The sequence below is a fragment of the Ambystoma mexicanum genome, chromosome 11 (assembly GCF_040938575.1).
Source record: "Ambystoma mexicanum isolate Mex_15411 chromosome 11, UKY_AmexF1_1, whole genome shotgun sequence".
In the NCBI taxonomy this organism is placed as follows: domain Eukaryota; kingdom Metazoa; phylum Chordata; class Amphibia; order Caudata; family Ambystomatidae; genus Ambystoma; species Ambystoma mexicanum.
This window is the reverse complement of record NC_090934.1, coordinates 968,119,412-968,138,391: the sequence shown is the minus strand read 5'-3', so window position 1 is coordinate 968,138,391 and position 18,980 is coordinate 968,119,412. Positions and strand designations below refer to the sequence as shown.

At 44.4% G+C, this 18,980-nt stretch overlaps 1 protein-coding gene and 1 long non-coding RNA gene across 4 annotated transcripts in view; one reads left to right on the top strand and one right to left on the bottom strand.

Annotated features, from left to right (window-relative positions):
• LOC138503972 (uncharacterized) overlaps positions 1-18,980 on the top strand; it is a 174,104-nt gene that overhangs the window by 99,144 nt on the left and 55,980 nt on the right. The gene's annotated exons all lie outside the window — the stretch shown is intronic.
• The window catches only part of GAL (galanin and GMAP prepropeptide), a 266,855-nt gene continuing 251,395 nt past the window's right edge, over positions 3,521-18,980 (bottom strand). For both annotated transcript variants that reach the window (XM_069624118.1, XM_069624117.1), the window contains one exon: positions 3,521-3,800. In XM_069624118.1, coding sequence (XP_069480219.1) covers positions 3,739-3,800 — 62 coding nt within the window. In that variant the 3' untranslated portion in view covers positions 3,521-3,738. The remainder of the gene's footprint in view (positions 3,801-18,980) is intronic.

The following is an 18,980-nucleotide window of genomic DNA, read 5'->3' as shown; positions in this document are numbered from 1 at the left end:
GAGACCCCTTATGTGAATTACCTAATTTCAGCCTGCATGTTACAGTCCAGGTAACAAAAACTCCTTGGAGGAATGTAATGAGGGGAATTAAGGGTTTGGCTAGTTCAATGAGTTAAGCTCCTGCTTCAGAGTGCTGTGGACAACCTGCAATGACAGGTTTCAATCTCCACAGGGCTGACTCAACCATTCACCTTTCTGACAGTGATCAATTGATTACCATAGAGTCTAATGATTTGCTCTGGCTATGTGACAGCAGATAATGGCACACTGAAAGGCTATGTTGAGGGATTAATATGTGCTGGCAAGAGCATCGCCAGGCACTGCTGGGAGTTTGCAGCATCATGCCCGCCCTCATGAACACTTCCTGTTCATTGAGCTATACAACTCTAAACATGGGGAGGGCCAGCTTTTCAATACAGGTCATCCGGGGAGTACACCTCACTGCAATGCATCTCACCCTAACCACTGCAGTCAACATCCTTTCCAGATGGATGCAGACTTTCTTTCTGTGTTTTTTACTTTTTGGGCATTTAGCCCATCCAATTATTCTTGATAGTGTGTGTCTTTTTCACTGACATCCACTACTTTTGTGGCTAGTGGTGCTTTTGCACTTGTACTTCTCATTGTGTCTAACCTGATGTCCTGTCATTATACCACATTCGGTGTATGTAGCACAGAGAATACTCAATTTATCTTTATTGGTGCTGTGGAGTTACCATGACCAGTATCCTAGCTGTAACCAGTGGAGTAGCCTTGCTGAAAATGTTGGGGGTGACATGACATCTAAATGAAAGCGGCGCCTGCCAAATGAGTGTGACAACATGGTGTGCCACAAAAGTTGGGGGGGACAAACATTCTTGCCCCCCCTAAAATTTTGCCCATGGCTGTAACGCTTCACATATGTGCCAGAGGTACGACAAAGAAACCTTTTTACTTTGGTTTTCACGGTTCCAGTTCCTGCTCCTGCAGATAACTTCAGTCCCTAAAGACATACTCCATACAGATGTATTTTACTACAAGTTTGAAAGTAATCTGTAGGGAAGTTGTGTGCCAATAATTTCGACATGCAGCACATGCTATCTTCTCTGTAGTGTAATATATGGGTTATTAACACAAAATACTAACATGGATTACTAACAATAGGGGTGATTGTGGCAATAGACATTGAAATGTGGGTGATTTTGAGCCAAACAGCTAATGTAGGAGTTAGAGTTCTGGGCTGCAGGACTTAACATTTTAACATGGTATGGTAGGTGCATGAATACATACACTAGCTGTGTCTTGCCAGTGAAGAGTGAAAACTGCATTTGCAGGCACAATTCTGTGAAGCTGCAGTGTGGGACATTAAAGATCAGAGTTTGTGTAATGTTCATTGCTCTGGGTGTAAAAAAGGAAGGAAGAAACTGTGTTACATTATGCTGCTGAATGCTGCTCAAAGGTTGTTTAGCGCTGAGCTGGAAATTACACAAGATGGATGATGAAAGGGCTAGACTCTGGAAGAGGATTTATAATAGGCTGTCAGCTGAAAGGAGGGGTCTTTGTGCCTGGGGTTTGCTGCATGGCTTGTGGCCTGCTGTGGGTTATGACAAGTCTGTGGCTTGGCTGGCTGACAGGCTGAGACTTTAAAAAACTGAGCTGAGATTTAACAATCTCTGACTTCGAGCAAAACCTGGGGCTGTTGGTGTCTGAATTCCGAAAGAGATTATCGGGTGTGAAAGTCGGGCTGTTGTTTGGTAGCTGTGCTGTCCGAGCATAATGCATCAGGCCAAATCTTGCTGTGGCCTTGAACTGGGACTGTGAGCAAAGACGATATCTGGGTAGCTGGCAGCCGTGACATAGTTCCAAGCAGCACAGTGTCTCCATGAGTCCTGGGCTGGATGGTGGGTGTACCTGCTGAGTGGAACTCAACTGCAGACAGGCCAGAAGGGCTGTGGTCACAAGAGTCTCAAGTGAAGTAAAAGTGAGTATCAATAGAGACCAAAGAAACTAAAATCTCTTGCAGGGATGATTTGGCCAGGCCAAACTGACCCAAAAGGCATAACCGCCTATATCCCTAAGGTACCCAGGGATGAAGGTAGTTGCCTAAATCAAAATTGGTGATGGGAATTGGTCTGCTATGCAGGAGAGTCCATTATCTGTAAGTCTCATACTAACCCGGCCTTAGCTAAAGGGTAAGGGGTAAATGTGAGTTGAAGCTATATCTAAAAATTTGCTTTTATTTATAAAAAAAACGAATGCACTACTCCTAGCCTGGGAAAAAAAATTAAAGTTGCAGGGAATATAGCTTACAAATCCACAGGAGACATGTTTGCGGCAGACAGCATTAAATCTGTTTCAAAAGTTCACTGAGCTGGGATGTAATAAAAAAGAGTAGGATGTCTCCAAAATCAACATAGGGGTGCAATGTTAGGTCAGGAAGGTGATGTTTCGGGAATTTGCAGCTTTCCAAAAGCTGTTCATGTCACAAAATGGACTGAGAAGCCTGAGCACCCCATTATATAGGGTGGGTTATTAAGGATGTGGAAGGAGACACAATGACATTCATGTAGAACTGTCTCACTAATCTGTGGGTGGCCATAGAGTCACTTTTGCTTACGTAGGATGTTACACCATTCACTGTCTACATTTAGCAAATATATTTCTGCTGATATACAAATTGTACCTGGTTCCTACTAAATTACATCCTGGAAAAATTTCAGAGGGAATTGGAGATACAAAAACTTACTGGGGGGACTTTGTTTTGTACTTTGACGATATACTGATCTTTCCTGCTGGCTATAGACTCTGGGATTTTGATCTTTGGACTTTGAAGCCAAGTGCTTGAGGATGTGTCCAGTGGACATTGGAGGATTGTGTTATTACTAACCTCTGCTGCCAGGCTTAGAATTGCTTCTTTGTGGAGAAGAGTGGAATCCTCTACATTTCACAACAAGGATTCAGAAGGTCTGGCATAGCTGAGCCATGAAGCAGGTAATGTTCTCTGTTAATTCCAACCACAACAAATTGAAAGCTGCTCTGGACTCTCTTGCCATGGTCCTTGTGAGATTATACTCCCCCATCCAAAGACTGATGGCCCTGAATGTGTTTTTCGGAAAGGATATGACATTGTCCAGCATGTTAAATAGGCATAGCCATTATCTTCAGTTAATGGAAGACTATATAGACATGGGGGACGCTCGTCATTCCCGGCCTAGCACCAGATTAAAGGAAAAGCAAACCTTCACGCTAAATTTGCAAGTCTGCATTTCTAAGTAGCTTGACTTCCATGAATGTTAAGGAGTGAGGACTTATGATTGGGCTGGAGCGGAAGACGGAATGGTAGACAAGTGCAGTGTTAGAGAATTTATTGTAGAGGTTTGTTTTATGAAAAACATCCTTAGTGTTGTGCTCCATATAACTCCCCCACAATCCTGTTGAGGCCACAGCCCATAGTTCTGAATTCACTCCATTAAACCATTGGTTTCTTGAACATTCAGAGTTTTCAAGTTCTGTTATGTAGTGATTTAGGCAAAAAGAGTGATTCTGCAGCTGCTGTTTTCTTTATTTTTTCACTTCCTGAAGTAACTTTTTTTTTTTAAAGCAAAATATTACAGTATGACATTACATCAAAAATGGGAGAGGCAAGTTTCTCAGTGGAATTTATAATCTGAATAATGTAAAGAATAAGCATTATTTTCAATTCTCTGTGTAAAAAGACTTCTCAGTTGACAGGAGAGAGAACTACATGTGCAGTCTTGTTCATGCTTGGTTTGTTTCTTCTGAGGAGGTCGGGGAAGGTAGATTATCGAATGCGCCTGCTTCTGCAAGAAAAAGGAAAGAAGTGCTGTTAGCGAAAAAGACATTGTCAAAGATACACAGTCAAGAAAATGAGCCTCTGAGCATCTGATCTTGGGATATGCTGAAAATAAATGACAGGAGCTTGCGATTGTAGAAAAATATCAAACTATCATATATCACAGACAATCAGTGACATGAGCTGCGGGTGTGTCTGTAAGCAAGGGGAAGGAAAAGAAGATTTGACTGTCATCATTCTTATGAAAATCTGGACACGTTATGATGTCTCTGAATGAGGGTTTCTCATAGAGGGCGGTGTCAAGGGCAGGGCAGTGGTGGGTGACCAGTGATAGTGATGTGTCTGTTATTTGAAGTAGCTCCGGAACACAAAGTAGAATATGTCTGGAGAGCTTGTAAAGAGCGAGGATACTGTAGCACTGGTAACTAGAAACTTTGAATTAGTCCTCAGCAGCATGTGGGGCTGGTCTGTTTCAAAGTAGCAGAGAGATCCAGGGGGTGAGGCTGGGATAAAGACAATTGTGGTGGGCAAAGATTATGAAGTTGGGAGATTTGAGAGAGTGTTGTCAGCATGGAATACATGTGATGGATCCTGATAGCAGGTGATTGCGCAGATTATTACTTGTGTGGTACTGAATGAGAAGGTAAAATCACAACTTCTCAGAAGAGTTAGAAAGGAGAGAGATAACTTAACTAAGACTACCATTTATAAATTGTAATATGGTAATAGGCATCTGAATCCTATTATATATTAATGCATTGTCATCAAGTAGGTGTGATACGCCTCTCCATTATTCTACAGTGTAACTCAGGTTATGATGTGGTTTATCTGTACAGAGGGATGCATTGGACCTCAGAGCAATATACCACTTTTTAGCAGATACTCCTTTTGTATATTGCAATGATGCATGAGTAGACTTTAACCTATGGGCTTCCAATGATGTGGATGTTGAAGCAGCATCATTGACTCTGGCCCTAGAAGCAGTTGGATATACGCAACATGCCAAGATACCCACACATAGAGAAGGGAACATTCTCGCTTGGGTTTTAATATACAATACAAATATTTCTTCAGTCTCATCTGCACCCTGTCCTTGGTCAGACCACTGCCTGATATTTTTTTATCTTCTGGTCTCTGCAAAATTACAGCTGTCAATATCCATCCAAGGATGATAAAAAAGAGAAGGAACTTTACCAAAGTTACTGTGACGCCCTTGCTCGCTCCAGTGCAAATAAAGCTAATTAAAACTGGGACAAAGACGAATATATGGTTCTCCGATGACATCATCAGCTTCAGGAAGCTTCAAAGGATGTGCAAACGCATGTGGCCCAAAGATCCTTGCCCCGTTACGTTAACTTCCTACAAGAAGGCTATGACGGGCTACAAACAAGCTACTATCTTGGCCAAACAGGTTGACTTTAATACCAGAATATACAACATGAGGTGTAGTTCAAAAGGAACTTTTTCTTATCTTGAAGGAGTTAGAAGGAAAAAATGTTTAGACCTTTAGTGCCAAAACATTCAGGATGAACTGTCCAGGAAAGTAACTAAGCACCAACAAGCTATTAGATCTTGACAAATCTCCACAGTGGCTACAATACCCCATGGCCTTCGGTGATATCACATGCCTCAATGCCATCAGCGACCAGCCCAAATTCTCCTTCAGATAGATCACTGAAAACAAAGCCCTCAAAATTGTGAAAGGGCTAAAATCAAATTCTTGTACAGGCCAAATGTGTCCAGCAAATGTCATTAAGGACTCCCTGGACCTATTGATTCAGTGGATTACAAAAATCGCTAATGCATCATTTAGGGAGTTCTATGTGCCAGTCTGCCTTAAGAAGGCGTGGATTGCCCCCCTCCTGAAGAAGGAGCCTGTTGAGCCTGCAGTAGCCAGTAACTATCAGCCTATAACCAATGTACCCTTTCTCCTGAAGATTCTTGATCAGATAGCCTGCCTCCAGTTTAAGGAGTTTATCGAGATAAACAATCTGCTTGGTGCTCGCCAATCTAGCTTTCGCGCTAAGCATGGCACTGAGACGGCTCTCCTGGACTTAAATCCAACATTGCAGGCATCATTAATAATGGGCATACTGCACTCCTCACGCTGCTCGACCTTTCAGCAGCATCATCCTGGTGGATCACTTAATCCTTGTTAGAAGGTTGGGTGACATTGCAGGTTGCACGAGAGATGCTGTTGTCTGGATAGAATCCTTTTTAGGTCCCCGCTCTGCCAGGGTCACAGTGTCAAACTTTTAAGCCCACCCTATCTCACGGACCTTTGGGGTTCCACAGTGCTCTTGCCTTTCGACAACCCTTTTTAACATCTACACCAGGCCCCTCTTCGATAACCTGGATAGTCTGAGTGTCAGGTATACAAACTATGCAGACACTCTGATCCTTAGTTATCATGTAACTATAATGAAGACGCAGAGGCCTTAAACCGAATATATTCTTCAAATCAATCATGGATGGCTACCAACTTTTTAGCCCTGAATAACAACAAAACAGAACCACTAATTGTGGGTTCAGGTGTCCATTTAAAAAATCTGGACCCATGGTATAGTCATTTCCTGATTGCAGGCCGTACTATTGCAGTGTCCCACTGTGTTAAAACCTTGGGAGTGACCTCGACTCTCGATGAAGAATCATATCTCTCATTTATGGTTATCATGTGCATACCTTACCAGGCTGTGGAGAGAGATTAGGCCATCCCTATCAGAAGAAAACCGACCCTTGCTGGCTTCAGCTCTTATTAACTCCAGACTGGATTAGTGCAACAGTCTGATGGCAGGTACCACGTTGGTTAATGTGCACCAACTTCAAATGATCCAGAATGGGGCAGTGAGAGCTGTTTGTAGTCTTGGAAAACAGGACCATGTTACTGCTTCCAGACTTTCCTTGCTTTGGCTGCCAGTGAAACATAGGATTTCTCACAAAAACCTTACTTTGACTTACAAAGGTCAATCTGGCAAGGCACCTCGATGCCTGGTTAATCGACTCACCGTGGCCTCATCATTGAGGTTTCTTCGGTTGAGCAACGAGAGAAAGATCGCACAGCCGGGCTTTAAACTTCAGAAGTTTGGGGGAGGTAGCTTTGATGTATGAGCCCCAAAGGCATGCAATGCCCTTGCCTCCTGTCTATGGACTATTCCCTCCCTGGCTTCGTTCAAGAGAGCACTTATTTATTATAGGGATTGGATAGTGGCTAAATCCCCCTTAACTGCTGTTTATTCCTGTCCGGCCTTTGTATTGTCTTGCTCGGTCCTTTTGTTTTGTGTGCGCCCTGAGCCCTTTGGGTGTGTGGCGCTATACAAGAATTAAATAATAATGATAATAATACTATTAATAATAATGAGTGCTTTAGTATTTCATTAGAATTGTACGATGCATTAAGGCCAATGAAGGTCTGTTTGATGCAGTATGAGCCAAGAGATATTTTGTATGTGTGCAGTTTGAGGTATGCTATCTTAAATAAGACTGACATCTGTGCAGTAGGGCAGAATTCTTAGGTCCGAGCAGGAGTACATTTAGCGCCTGATTCATGGAATTGTTTTATAATGGCGAAATCCCATAGGAAAATGTTCCATGAATTAGGCCCTTCGTTTTTTTTTTACAAGAATACTTCAGTGTCCAAACTTACAATTGAAATAACATCACGTTACATGTTCCTCGATACCATTGGAGGAAACACGCATTAACGGCACAACAAAATAAAGCACACAATTGATCAAAGGCCTGTAAAACAACCTCCGGGATAATGGAATTTTCCTGAGCAACAGTTTCTTAAGGGGATTCATGTGTCTGAGGAGATATGTCGAGCGCAAAGGTCTAAAGCATATGTGAAGGAGCACAGTTCAATGACAAGACATTATTATCCTCTTTCTTTGCTAATTGAGAATGTGCAACGTGTGGCTCAGGGAGCCAGGAAGATGTCTTACACAGTATAGGGTAATCAGGGGCATAATGAGTAGGCCAATAAAAGAAGGCAGCTCTGAAAGGATCGAATGGAAGGGGTCAATTGGGTCAGGAGGATAGATCAGGGCCAACGCTCTGCCTTCGAAAGAAGACATTGCCATGCAGCACTGCAGCACGGGGCTCTATCCCTGGAGTAGTCTGGCTTTAAGCACAATATAAATCACCAATACAAATAAAAGAGTGCAACAGTAGCAATTGCCCTCTTTCACACATGCTGTCCACAGGGAGGCGGTAAGGAGGAGCAAGCTCTCCAGCCAGGTGAAAGCAGACAAGCTTCAGTAGCCTTGTGGCGGGTTGGGAATAAGAGATGAGGTCTCTTGAAGAGCTCATGCACGAGTAGGTTGCAAGTAATGGTCTCGCATTTCATTGCTGCACCCTAAATGTATTAGGTGCTACCTAGAGGGACGTGCTTTCTGCCTGTGGCTGACCGTCTTCTACGGATTCTTGCTGCAATGCCCCTCCATTGCGCCTGTCACTTCTAGTTTCTTGAAGCCTATTAGATGTGCTGAGCGGGCTTGGGTCTCCCGGCAGCTCTGGTGTACAACCCCTGGCATTGCAGGTGCTCTTGCCACACCAACTATGCCCATAGCTCACTTATGAGCTCACCTGCTTCCCACCCGGTGCGTCACAGCATTTTATTGGACGATGCATTACATGGGGGCATTCCTTTTAACTGGGGCTGAGGAGTGCATGTGTCAGACTGGGGTGAAATCCTATTCTGGATAGAAGAAGTATAAAGGGGAGAAACGTCTTGAAAGAGCTATGCCCAAACTTGTGCCACAACTTTACTGAGAGGTGTTTCAGTCATTGAAGATCGTTTAGAGTGTAAGATCCTTTAGAGCGTGCCGTAAAAAGCCTTAATGGCATACATGTGCCAAAAACACATTAGAAAGTGGCAGAATAGATTCAGCTATGTTCCCATCAATCACAAGGAGGCCAACATCGGCATACTAAACACTAGTGGTATAAACGCTGGTACGCCATTTGCATTGCCCTTATGACGATTGAGTACTTATCTGATGGTGTTCCTCCAGTTTTCCATCAGCAACTGATATCTGCTGAAAATGGTGTGGCAATTATCCAGTGAAATAATTTGATAAACCATTGGAAATCACTGCCAAAATGGACTTGGTGGAAATGGGATAGAAACAAACCAACTGCCAAGCCCTGCGACTCAACCTCGAACTAGGCTAAAATGGCAGTAGCAGGGGCAGACCTGGCATTAGTGGCCATGCATATGCGCAGGCACGCGCGCACATACACACACGCACATTGCCTCCACCAGAGAGTAAGCTTCAGAAGGTGGCGCTGAACCAGGCAAGCCTACACCACCAGATGTGAGGTGAGTGTGTGAAATTGGATGGGGACCTGTGGGGAGCAGTTGAACAGACACTTTGCATGACCAACTAGCTACACACATTGGGCTGGACTAGAGATTGCAAGGTAGCATGTGAAAGTGGTGTACACTGCGGCACATGAGGCTAAAGGGTGTCATGGAATAGGCACTTACATGTATATATCTAATACTTGAAAACATCATCTATTGCCCCCTGAAACCTAGGGCACAGGCAGATCCACAGACAATGTACCTACCAGCCCATGCCATGTCCACTGGTGATGACTGCAGAGTGGACACTAGACATGTACCACCTCAGCGCACACACCATCGTGGAGCTGATCAATGCAATTGCACAAGTCCTGGAGCCAAAGATCAACATCTGTTCCTCCACCGCACCAATCCTGAAGGTGATGTGTGTCCTATATTTCTGTGCAAGTTGATAATTCCAGCCAACAATGGATCTTTTTTGTTGGCATCTCTCAACTAGAAGTCAGTGGCATAAGCACACAAGTGCTGAATGCCACCACCTTGCAATTACATAAGCTTCCCAACAGATGGCAACACCATCAATGTCATTAAGTCAGAGCTTTATAGTTTGGTAGGCCTCCCTAATGTTGTAGGCATGATCAATGGTAAAAACTCTCTACCGGTACCTGGTACAGTCTTGATCACCCAGGTAATCGATATGTTTGAAGACACAATTGATCCAGACCTTAAGTGATGGACAGAACTGATTATATTAAATTATAAGCATTTGCTGTACAAAATTAATTAATGCTTCCTTTTATACAAAATCCTTGATGTCAATTGGCAATATCAAAACTTAAAAAACATCTTAATCTAAATACATATTTTTCAGTTTTTTGCCACGACCACAAACACATCAAGTTGATCAGGAGAACCCATGTGTAACCTCATTACTCTAAAAGAGTGTCTCTTGCTAAACAACCCAATAGCTGGCTATTGGGTTGTTTAGCAAAAGACACACTTTGAGAGTAACAGGGTGTACAGAAATATGCGAATGGTTTTGTTTCTGTGAAGCCGTAATTCAATCAAAGGCCTGGTGTAGAGTGTTTGTATTGATTTTTTGTGTGAATTAGGTTACAAATGGGTACGCCTTATAAACTTGGTGTGCATGTAGTCATGGCAACAAACCGAAAAATATGTATTTAAATGAAGATGTTTTTCAAGTTTTGATATTGCCAATTGTCATCAATGAATTTTGTATAAAAATAAACATTAATTAATTTGGTACAACACATGGTTATAATTTGATATAACTATTTCTGTCCACGTAGGGTTTTGATCAATTGTGTCTTTAAACAGTATGATCAATGGAAAACACGTGGTCTTCATACCCCCCCCAAGCCCCCAAGGCAAGCGAATGCATGTTTCAGGATTCCATTGTATCAACTTGCAGGCCATGCGTGATGTCATGTGTGATGCCAACGTGTTGTTCACAGTCACACACATATGTACCAAATTCCCATGATCGAACCATGCCGCAATGATAACGAAGAACAACTGTGTGTCGTGTTTGATGAGAAACGTCTGCAAAAGGAGAACACGGCTGCTTCTTAACTGTCAGAACAGAGTGCACAATTTACATCAATAGACATGTGGCAAATCAGTACTGAGGACTGTGGATATTTGTCTCGATTCATCCTCAGGTGTTGTAGCCCTTCCCTGCAGGTCACCGCTTCTGACTCCAGTGCTCACATGAAGACACGCCATGTGACGGAAAGTGCATTTGAAATGTTGAAGAATGGTTGGCTGTGCCTGCGCCGTAAAGGATGCACACTCAGGTATGCACCAGGCAAGGTGTGTAGTGCAATTCTTATGTCCTGCATGTGGCACAACATCGGCATGCTTCGGGATGTGGCCCTTCCTCCAGGTGGAGATGGAGGCAGCCAAGTGGAAGAAGGTCTACTAATGACACCGCAGAGAACAGATCCCTCCCACTCCACAGGACTCCTCTCTCCTGCTACTTCCCAGTAGGGCATATTCATCATATGGTGTAGGGACAGAGCACACATCCAGGGACACACATTTGAAAGTGGGAAGAGGGATCGTGCAGAGCAAATCTCCCATTTATTCCTGGGCGATTTTTGCACATGTGGGGAAATTAACAAGTGGCAATAGTCAAGCAAAATAGCACTGAACTGCCCTAGATGACAATAGTGGCGGCAAGAAGAAAAAGGTGACTTTGTAGGTGAATAATAACCTCCATGAATGCTAAACTCAATCTATTCCATGTCACTTGTCTCATAGAGTGTTCAGAGTGCCCAATCCTATGCCCTTTGCTTGGCATGCAGCAATGTCTGTGCGATGTGGCTAGCCCTGAAGGGGCTTCAGAGCGTCCAATGCTGGGCACAGCACATCACATGAAGCACCATCCGTGCCATGCCACTGGCCCAAGAGAGCCTTCAAAGTGTCTACTGCTGTCTGATTTGCAGTACCATCTATGTAATGCCACCAGCCAACAGGGGCTTCAGTGCGTCCACTGCTGGGCACAGCACATCACATGCAGCACCATCTGTGGCATGCCACTAGACCAAGAGAGCCTTGAAAGTGTCTACTTCTTTGAGTGCTGTCTGATTTGCAGTACCATCTATGTAATGCCACCAGCCAACAGGGGCTTCAGAGCGTCCAATGCTGGGCACAGCACATCACATGCAGCACCATCCGTGCCATGCCACTGGCCCAAGAGAGCCTTCAAAGTGTCTACTGCTGTCTGATTTGCAGTACCATCTATGTAATGCCACCAGCCAACAGGGGCTTCAGTGCGTCCACTGCTGGGCACAGCACATCACATGCAGCACCATCTGTGCCATGCCACTAGACCAAGAGAGTCTTCAAAGTGTCTACTTCTTTGAGTGCTGTCTGATTTGCAGTACCATCTATGTAATGCCACCAGCCAACAGGGGCTTCAGTGCGTCCACTGCTGGGCACAGCACATCACATGCAGCACCATCTGTGCCATGCCACTAGACCAAGAGAGCCTTCAAAGTGTCTACTTCTTTGAGTGCTGGCTGATTTGCAGTACCATCTATGTAATGCCACCAGCCAACAGGGGCTTCAGTGCGTCCACTGCTGGGCACAGCACATCACATGCAGCACCATCTGTGCCATGCCACTAGACCAAAAGAGCTTTCAAAGTGTCTACTTCTTTGAGTGCTGTCTGATTTGCAGTACCATCTGTGTCTATTGCCACCAGCCCAACAGGGGCTTCAGTGCGTCCACTGCTGGGCACAGCACATCACATGCAGCACCATCTGTGGCATGCCACTAGACCAAGAGAGCCTTCAAAGTGTCTACTTCTTTGAGTGCTGTCTGATTTGCAGTACCATCTATGTAATGCCACCAGCCAACAGGGGCTTCAGTGCGTCCACTGCTGGGCACAGCACATCACATGCAGCACCATCTGTGCCATGCCACTAGACCAAGAGAGCTTTCAAAGTGTCTACTTCTTTGAGTGCTGTCTGATTTGCAGTACCATCTATGTAATGCCACCAGCCAACAGGGGCTTCAGTGCTTCCACTGCTGGGCACAACACATCACATTCAGCACCATCTGTGCCATGCCACTAGACCAAGAGAGCCTTCAAAGTGTCTACTTCTTTGAGTGCTGTCTGATTTGCAGTACCATCTGTGTCTAATGCCTCCAGCCAACAGGGACTTCAGTGCGTCCACTGCTGGGCACAGCACATCACATGCAGCACCATCTGTGCCATGCCACTAGACCAAGAGAGCCTTCAAAGTGTCTACTTCTTTGAGTGCTGTCTGATTTGCAGTACCATCTGTGTAATGCCACCAGCCAACAGGGGCTTCAGTGCGTCCACTGCTGGGCACAGCACATCACATGCAGCACCATCTGTGCCATGCCACTAGACCAAGAGAGCCTTCAAAGTGTCTACTTCTTTGAGTGCTGTCTGATTTGCAGTACCATCTATGTAATGCCACCAGCCAACAGGGGCTTCAGTGCGTCCACTGCTGGGCACAGCACATCACATGAAGCACCATCTGTGCCATGCCACTAGACCAGGAGAGCCTTCAAAGTTTCTATTTGATGGGCGTTATGATGTGCAGAGTGTTTGATCATATACAAAGTATGCCATGTGTAGCACCAGTTGTGCCATGACACTTGCCCACAGGTGCCTGTGCGTCTTTCCTATGCACGCTACATCACATGCAGCCATTCCAAATGTACTCAGCTATAGGCACTGCGTTGAAAGGATTTGGGAACAAAGTAATTGCCACTCTTCATCTTATCTTATTCTCTTTGCAGGTGGTTTTGTGCCCTCTGATTAAATCTCTTTTTTGAAGGAGTGGATGGACTCTGGGTCCAGGGTGGGGATTTTTCCTTTGCTGTCATGCCGGACACATGTCAAAGCGTAGAGATGTTAGTGCACACCTATTAAGGTCATATAGATTGAAATTTGACACAATATTTAAAATATGTAAGGTCCAGGGGAGGAACTATGACCCTGGCACAATGTCACATGAAATACTGGAAAGGAAAGACGGTACAAGGTAATGACCCTGCCGTCCCCTGCACACTTTATAGCGCTGAACAATACAGCCAACAATTTAGAGTCTAGATTCCTAATGATGTAGAAAAAATCTACAATATACAAAGATATATCAAGATATTGTAATATAATGTAGTTTAATGGTGTCTGTATCTTCATACAGTCAGCCTGTCTGTAGTAAGCTGACGAGTTTCGGGGTAAAACCCCCTTCTTCAAAAGCAAATCTATCAGCTAAACTCTCAGACTTGCAATGGTCTATGATTTGAGCTGGGAAAATGTCCCACCTAAAAGAAAGGCTTTCCTACCTGCAAGGAACTAAGTCAGTCACCAGGTCGCAATCTGGAACTAAGATAAGCAAAAACAACCAAAAACGCCATCTCTCACTGGACATAGTTGGAACATGGAGGATGGAGAAATGGTTCCTGCTCCCTCTGGAATGTCATGCACTCCACGCTCCATTCTGCAGTTAAGGCGTTTGTGTTTGACAAACTGATGCAGTCCACTGCGTACATGCTTAGCGAACAACCTACCTTTTACAGACATTTGTGAGTGTGGTTGAAACAATGAGCCATGTGGTAATGATTCTCACACTGTAACAGACTTATCAGACAGTCAGTGAGAAAGATTTCAGCAACAATGATGTCGATCACAATTAAGAACCTACTAAAGGACACTATATAGTTATGTTATCTCCAGGTTAATCATTTCAGCAGTTCAGTCCTAGTATATCATCATAAATCCTACATGTCACTTTGCAGGCTAAGGGTGATCATTTCTATTTTGTTGCCCAGGAAATAGACAATTCAGCCGAGGTCTGAGGCGATTACATTCGCTACTCCACATTTCCTGATGTGTTGTCATGCTCACTGCTGATTGGCTGGGTGGTCCTGAACCGTGTTGAAGGGCACTTGGCTCTAGATGGCAGTATGGGATTTCTGAGAACAGTTGTTACTTAGTAGCTGGGTGACTACAGTCAGTGAATAAGAGGACTTCTGACTGGATAGGGAAGGTGGTGTTTTCTGTGAGGAGAAGCTAAGAGGGCAAAGACAGGTGCGGATCTGTTTCAGGTGAGTGGTGATCCTGACTGATATGGGTCCCACTTAGGATGTCCTTAGACTCTACTTTGCCCTAGTCGGGAGGGGAGAATCCAAACACAGAATGACAGGAAAAATGACATTATGTTAGACAAAAAATAATTAACCCGGTTACTTGAAAGGGGCTTACTCGTGTGGGTATGCATGGACGAGGCACTCGGGGATGGGATTTAGATCATCATGTGTTAAAACAAAGCCATTGACAGCCAGGGAACCCTGTAGGTGGGACTCATAGATAGGGAAAGAGGAGTGGAAGATGAGCACGGTGTACACCGTGCACCGCAACGTTATATTTAGCCACTATACATTAAATCCTGACTTAGAAAGGCAGGTACATTTGGTAGTTTGGACAGTAGGAGCCACATGCACTGGAATTCATGGAGGTCATTACTGGTATCCTCATGGTAGACCACACGCAGAGCAGCTGCATAGAGATTAGCTTTACGACATCTCCCTGGCCAGTGTCTGTACTGGTAAGGGGACAGAGTAATTCCTGTGAGAAGTTTGCTCCAGGGGATGGGGTATCCCTTCAGGTTACAATCTATGGAGGTTCAGTATTACTACAAATGAACAAATACCTGGTGGCCGTAAAGGGTGTCCTAAGTGCAATGGGAAAAAGGGCAGTGTTCAGACTGAATGAGCCAAGGTCCCTGAGATTCACATATATATTCTTAGTGTATGAGAGTTGGCGAGGGGAGAAGTACTGAGGCCCGAGAGACTTGTACAGCTCATGAAGGTTACACACTGATGCGCTGAACTCATCTCTGAGCTGTATACATGTTGCCAGCATTTGTATTAAGTTCTAATTCTAAGCTGTTTCGCATTAAAGGGCTTTTTGGCATGCATGTCTGGTGCCATTTGCTGGAACCAAGTTATAGTTGGGCTCTATTGCCCATAATTCAATAGGTGGAGGCCGTTAGCTAACATTGCTGCCGCACACACGCGTTTGCCTGTTATCAGCAGGCAGAGGGGAGAGGCGCACTGATATCAGATTCACCCCTCAACCTCCTGGTATTGCTAGGTAGCGTCAGGTAGCCCAATGGGGAGTTCGAATCATACTTCACAGGTTCAGATAAGGTATACATGGCTCAAACATAATCATTATAGGTTTTATTTCCTGTGGCGCATCCAATGTAAAGTAAGAATGAGGTTTCATAATATGAAAATTCTGTATATATTTTGAGATAACTTTGACTTCAGAGTAAATGCACTAGGACCGCTTGTTTTGGCCTGAACATATCTTTGAAATGAGACCTTCGAAATCAAAATATGTCCATAAAGATTGTAAACATTGAAGATTGTATTCACTTCATTGGCAACCATCGTGGTGACATCATCAATCCTGCATGCCATACACCATAGGTTGGCCTTGTGGAACCCATTAATCGATTGGTATTTTCTGATGACACAAAACCAGTCCCACGTTGTCCTCACTAAATCTGCCATGTTCTTACACACGCTCCCCTACTACAACTCCTGCAAGGCATATTTTCTTGCGTATTAGTATACTTTGCCTATGCTCTTTCTTTTTGTAGAGATTGATCCCGATCTTCCAATAGACAGCTGTGTAATATTAGACCAACTCCCTATTGCCGGCAAGCTCTTAAATGGAGATAACATGACACAGTATTCTCATGTGCATGTTTGAAGTTTCATGTTCCATTTGTATCTGGTGGGGTAATTTCACCTTTCATCTGATGGTGTGCACAACAGAAACATGCACACCATATTAGCTCAGGGGCAACGTGCTTGCCTTGGAAGCAAGACAACACGGACCAACACAGGTTCAATCCCTGCGTCCGCGCTTAGACACCTCGTTATAAATAACATATCATATCCAGTGCATTGGTGGTAGTGATAACATCACATTTACTGAGCCTGCAGCCATCTCAGGTATAACCGCCAACACCACTTTTTGACCACAGAGTGTATGTGTATGTAGAAAGTGTGTCTGTTTACTAGAGCACTCTTTATGTTATAACTGTTATAAAAACTCTGAAGAGTACACCTTTGGAAATTCTATTCTTCTAGAATGACACTCTGTGTTGCGCCTCACTTTGGATGCTCCCTGCGGTTAAGACAAAGCACCTGCACCTGGCAACTTCTCCCTTCCACAGATGGTTTTCCAGCTGTGAGAAAGCAGGCAGCAAAGATATCATTCAGGGACACTGGGTCACCTCTCCCTATCTAGGGCATGGGGTCGTTTATCCCCAAGCCTGTTAAGCTTTTCTACTGGATAATGACAGTCTGGAAAATACCACAGCACTAAGAAGGCGTGCCATAAGAGAGAGAGGGCCTTACAAATTTGAAGATTATGAAACAATGCACAGCTCCTTTGCTTGTAGAGAGGTTCACGTAGCAAAGGTGTGGCACACATTTTGGGTTGTTACAAGGGTGGCATTGCAATTGTTGGGCTTTGTTTTAAGGTCTGCCAGTAAGTCTTATCAATGTTGGAAGTTAGAAGACTCATCCTTTTCCTTAGCCTGGTGCTTTGCCTTCACCCCCGCCTTCCAAGGCACCTCCATATATGTCTCAGAGTGTGAAGACACCATGATGTGTGAAAGTGAATGTTTCTTGGAGGGTGAACACATTAAAGTCAATGGAAATTCACAATAGTTCTGAGTATTATGAAGGTTTCCATGGAGGGCTGTATCCTCAGCGATAATAGACAGAACAAGGATGTTTTGGAGGGTAACACAAGCCTATATCAGGTGACACCCTCCAAATGAGGGTGAGTTGAACGGTATGCTTCAGGCTGCCTATAAGGCGGGTGACCAAGAGACTGCTAGGTCCTTTGTGTAAGACGGCGTGCACCAGTTCAGTAGTTCCTTACTCTGTGGCCGGGGTTGCCTCTGCTGCTCCACCTTGCTTGCTGGGCACTCCCACTGTCAAGTCAGCTGAGCAGTCTCACGCATGCCTCTGTCTCCCTGGGAAAGATGTCACTCTTGCAGTCCATTTACTTATTGGAGACAGTTAATGGGAGGAGGCATGAGAAACAGGAAGGCACAAATGCAGACGTCTACTAAAGGGTGTACCTAATTGAAATGTAGCAACTTTATTGCCAGTAACCATATCTCAGTGCTTATTAAACTTAGTGGATTTTTTTGTATAGTGAAACCCATTTTGGAAAACCTAGAACTTCATACCATGTATGTTGTTTTTCTGGGCAATACTGATGCTGTTTCCCAACCCTCCCATTGCATACATCCTGTTCTTGTGTCTTTCCTATGCATTATAGTTAGGCCCACACATTCAAACACACCCGTCGCCTGGTTCACCTAGGACCCGTGAAGTGCTACAGTCATAGTTTCTCCCAATTCTCCTGCCCTTATATTACCAGGCCTTGTTCCTTGTAGGTGACCCGTGTATTCCCCGCCCTCTCTGTGAGGAGTAGTTTTCTATTCTTAATCCGTCATGACTTCTCCTTGAAGGATGAGGAATGTGGACCCTTGTAGTGTACTATCTTTAATTGTTTCCCTGCTAGAGCTCATTATCGGCAGTGGTGAGAGACAATATTTGACTATACGTGCCCAGTACTTGTGTTTTACTGGTAGCATGAGTAGGGGTTACAAAGCCTTCATAACGCAACGAGAATGTCAGTTGCCAAAGAGCTGTTTCAATTGTGGTGCTATGAGTAAGCGATCATGTGGGTGTGCTGGATTTGTGGTTTGTCTGGTTATAGTGCATGCAAAGAACAGTTTTGTCCAATGAAGAAAATAGCGCCATTTTCAATTCTGTGCTGGTCTTCATCCACGAGCACTTCACACAGCCATCTGTATTAATCTGAGAGAAAGCCAGCCATGTTTTCAATCGCCCCTAATCTCAGGCACCCGCATCGGGGTGATATTCACTGCGTAGAATGTGGTTGGGGGTACATGGCAGTCAGTCTCCAAGGCATCGCATTCCCAGCATGGCGCATGTTCAGCTGTGTTGTAAAGTGTCCCTTGGTTGTGTAGCTTGTCCATTTCTCTTGGGATGCTTGCTGGGAGTTTAGGAATCGTGCCTAAAGAAGCACGTTGTATAAAGGTTTGCTTATTTCTTTTGAGAGTGGCCTTGTTTTGCCAGGATGCGTGTTGAAAAGCACAGCAGTTGGGCAATTAATGAGAATCCGGTGGCCTAGAAAATGCAACCGCTGGGGGCCAATGTGTGAGGTCCAAGCTCTGGAAGCGCAGGGAGTGCATTTTCCTGCCTTTTAGAGACCACCTTCGCAAGAATCCTGAAAGTGCTATTCAATAAACAATACCG